Here is a 1,989-nt window from a genome sequence, read left to right as displayed (position 1 = left end):
GCTCTAGAAAAATACACTTAAAAATGACAAAACATTCTTGCTCTAGAAAGTTAAAATAGGATTCAGAGAGAGAATAATTTCTTACCTATACTACTTGTAGTGTTTAAGTTCTTTTAAGTATGCTTATTGCTTTAAAAAAAAAATCTATAAAATAATTTTTTCACCAGAAAAGCATTATACATACATCTTTATTGGCCAAAACAATATCCAGTGTTGACTTGGCCACCATGGGAGAGTGTCTGCCATTACGTGGATTTATATAATTGTAGAGATCTTCCATCACATCTAAAAAATGTTTTAAATAAATAAATGTTAAAATCACTTAACAACCAATTCAATCCCCCAGTAATAGTCGAAACCCCTTTTTTTCAGGCCAACCTACCTCACTGCCTAGCACAGAAAGTGCTCAATAACCATATACATGTTGAATAAATACATAAAAATGCCTAAGTTACGGAAACAATTTTCCAGAGCAAACACAGGCTCTTGTAATTTGAAAAAGATCCCCTGGTGACTCTGATGACCAAACCATTGAAAATTATTGGTTGAAAATAAAAACAGAAATTATTATCTCCTCTCAAATGTTTTTTTTTATCCCAACAGAATAGAAACTCAACTTTAAATTCAAAATCTATCATCCCAAGCATTTCATTTCTATAAACACAGTTAATAAACCCCGTCTTTTTGCTTTTCTTCAAGACATCAAGCAGAGTGTGGCCCTCTGCATTTACATATAAAACATATATGCACACACAATGCTGGCATTTTGATTGAGATTGTCTTGACTCTACAGATCAATTTTGGGATAATTAATAAAAGTACAATAAATCTAATGAAGAGGGTGATATAATGTTTGAGCCCTACATAAAGATCTGGAATTGACAGCCAAAAGATTTCTAATCTCAGTCTACCAGTTGACTTTTCATATATCACTTGTTACATACGGAACAAATTATTTAACCTTCCTTTGCCCACATTCCCTGAGCTGTAAAATGGGAGTGACTGAATGAAGCGTTTGCTAATGGTGACAAATTGCTCAACCCAGAACTTACCAATAAATATTATTCATTTTTCCAACCACACCACCATCAACCACCTAAAGATAGGCTTTAAAAAAGGGGTGGGAGGGGCCTGGGTAGCTCAGTTGGTTAAGCCTCTGCGTTTGGCTAGGTCATGATCCCAGGGTCCTGGGATTGAGGCGCGCATGGGGCTCCCTGCTCAGAGAGGAGCCTGCTTCTCCCTCTCCCCTCGGCCTGCCATTCCCCCTGCTGCGCTCGCGCGCTCTCTCTCTCTCTCTCTGTGTCAAATAAATAAAACCTTTTAAAAAGAGAAAAGGGTGAAGAAAAGGATCACTGACTCTCTCATGCAGCAGGTCAGCAGCATGGAGAACCAGGAAGTTCCAGTCCCCTCTCTGCCACTAACTTGCACATTTTTAAAATAAGATGTAACTTTTTTTTTTTTTTTGACATTTAAGGTTTCATTTGAGTAGCCTTATACATTTTCTGAGAATTCTAACTTTTTTCTCCAGACTCACCACTGAACACTTTCTTTGTTTCTTTGTGCAAGTTGGACACTGCAATCCTTGCTGCCAGGATGGCATAGTCAGGGTGCTTAGTCGTCAAGGTCGCAGCTGTCTCAGCAGCCAAAGTATCTAGTTCCACAGTGGTGACCCCACTGTATAAGCCTTGGATTACTTTCATGGTGATCTGAGCCTATTAAAACAAAACCAAGAATTACTTGAGCTTCCCCAAGAACCACTAGCCTCCTTAAAAGAGCAATGAAGAGGGGCGCCTGGGTGGCACAGCGGTTAAGCATCTGCCTTCGGCTCAGGGCGTGATCCCGGCATTACGGGATCGAGCCCCACATCAGGCTTCTCCGCTAGGAGCCTGCTTTTTCCTCTCCCACTCCCCCTGCTTGTGTTCCCTCTCTCACTGGCTGTCTCTATCTCTGTCAAATAAATAAATAAAATCTTTAAAAAAAAAAAAAGAG

General features: G+C 39.5%; 1 protein-coding gene across 1 annotated transcript; it reads right to left on the bottom strand.

The window, feature by feature from the left end:
- Positions 1-128: 128 nt before the first annotated feature.
- LOC117797652 (ribonucleoside-diphosphate reductase large subunit-like) lies at positions 129-1,749 on the bottom strand. Its single transcript, XM_034650066.1, has 2 exons — positions 1,535-1,749; positions 129-285 (listed from the first exon to the last, which is right to left on the bottom strand). The coding sequence occupies exons 1-2, from the start codon at positions 1,698-1,700 to the stop codon at positions 161-163; spliced, it is 291 nt and encodes a 96-aa protein (XP_034505957.1). The 5' UTR covers positions 1,701-1,749; the 3' UTR covers positions 129-160.
- Positions 1,750-1,989: the final 240 nt, after the last annotated feature.

Source organism: Ailuropoda melanoleuca, unplaced genomic scaffold, assembly GCF_002007445.2.
Source record: "Ailuropoda melanoleuca isolate Jingjing unplaced genomic scaffold, ASM200744v2 unplaced-scaffold10765, whole genome shotgun sequence".
NCBI classification, from domain to species: Eukaryota; Metazoa; Chordata; class Mammalia; order Carnivora; family Ursidae; genus Ailuropoda; species Ailuropoda melanoleuca.
The sequence above is the reverse complement of the archived record's forward strand: the minus strand, read 5'-3'. Positions and strand labels throughout refer to the sequence as shown.

What these genes read in the sequence shown, in the direction of transcription:
- LOC117797652 (XM_034650066.1), bottom strand. Translation starts at nt 1,700, where the DNA reads ATGAAAGTAATCCAAGGCTTATACAGTGGGGTCACCACTGTGGAACTA. An exon ending in AACAAAGAAAGTGTTCAGTG is followed by an intron (nt 286 to 1,534) that starts GTGAGTCTGGAG and finishes AACATTTTTTAG; the next exon opens with ATGTGATGGAAGATCTCTAC.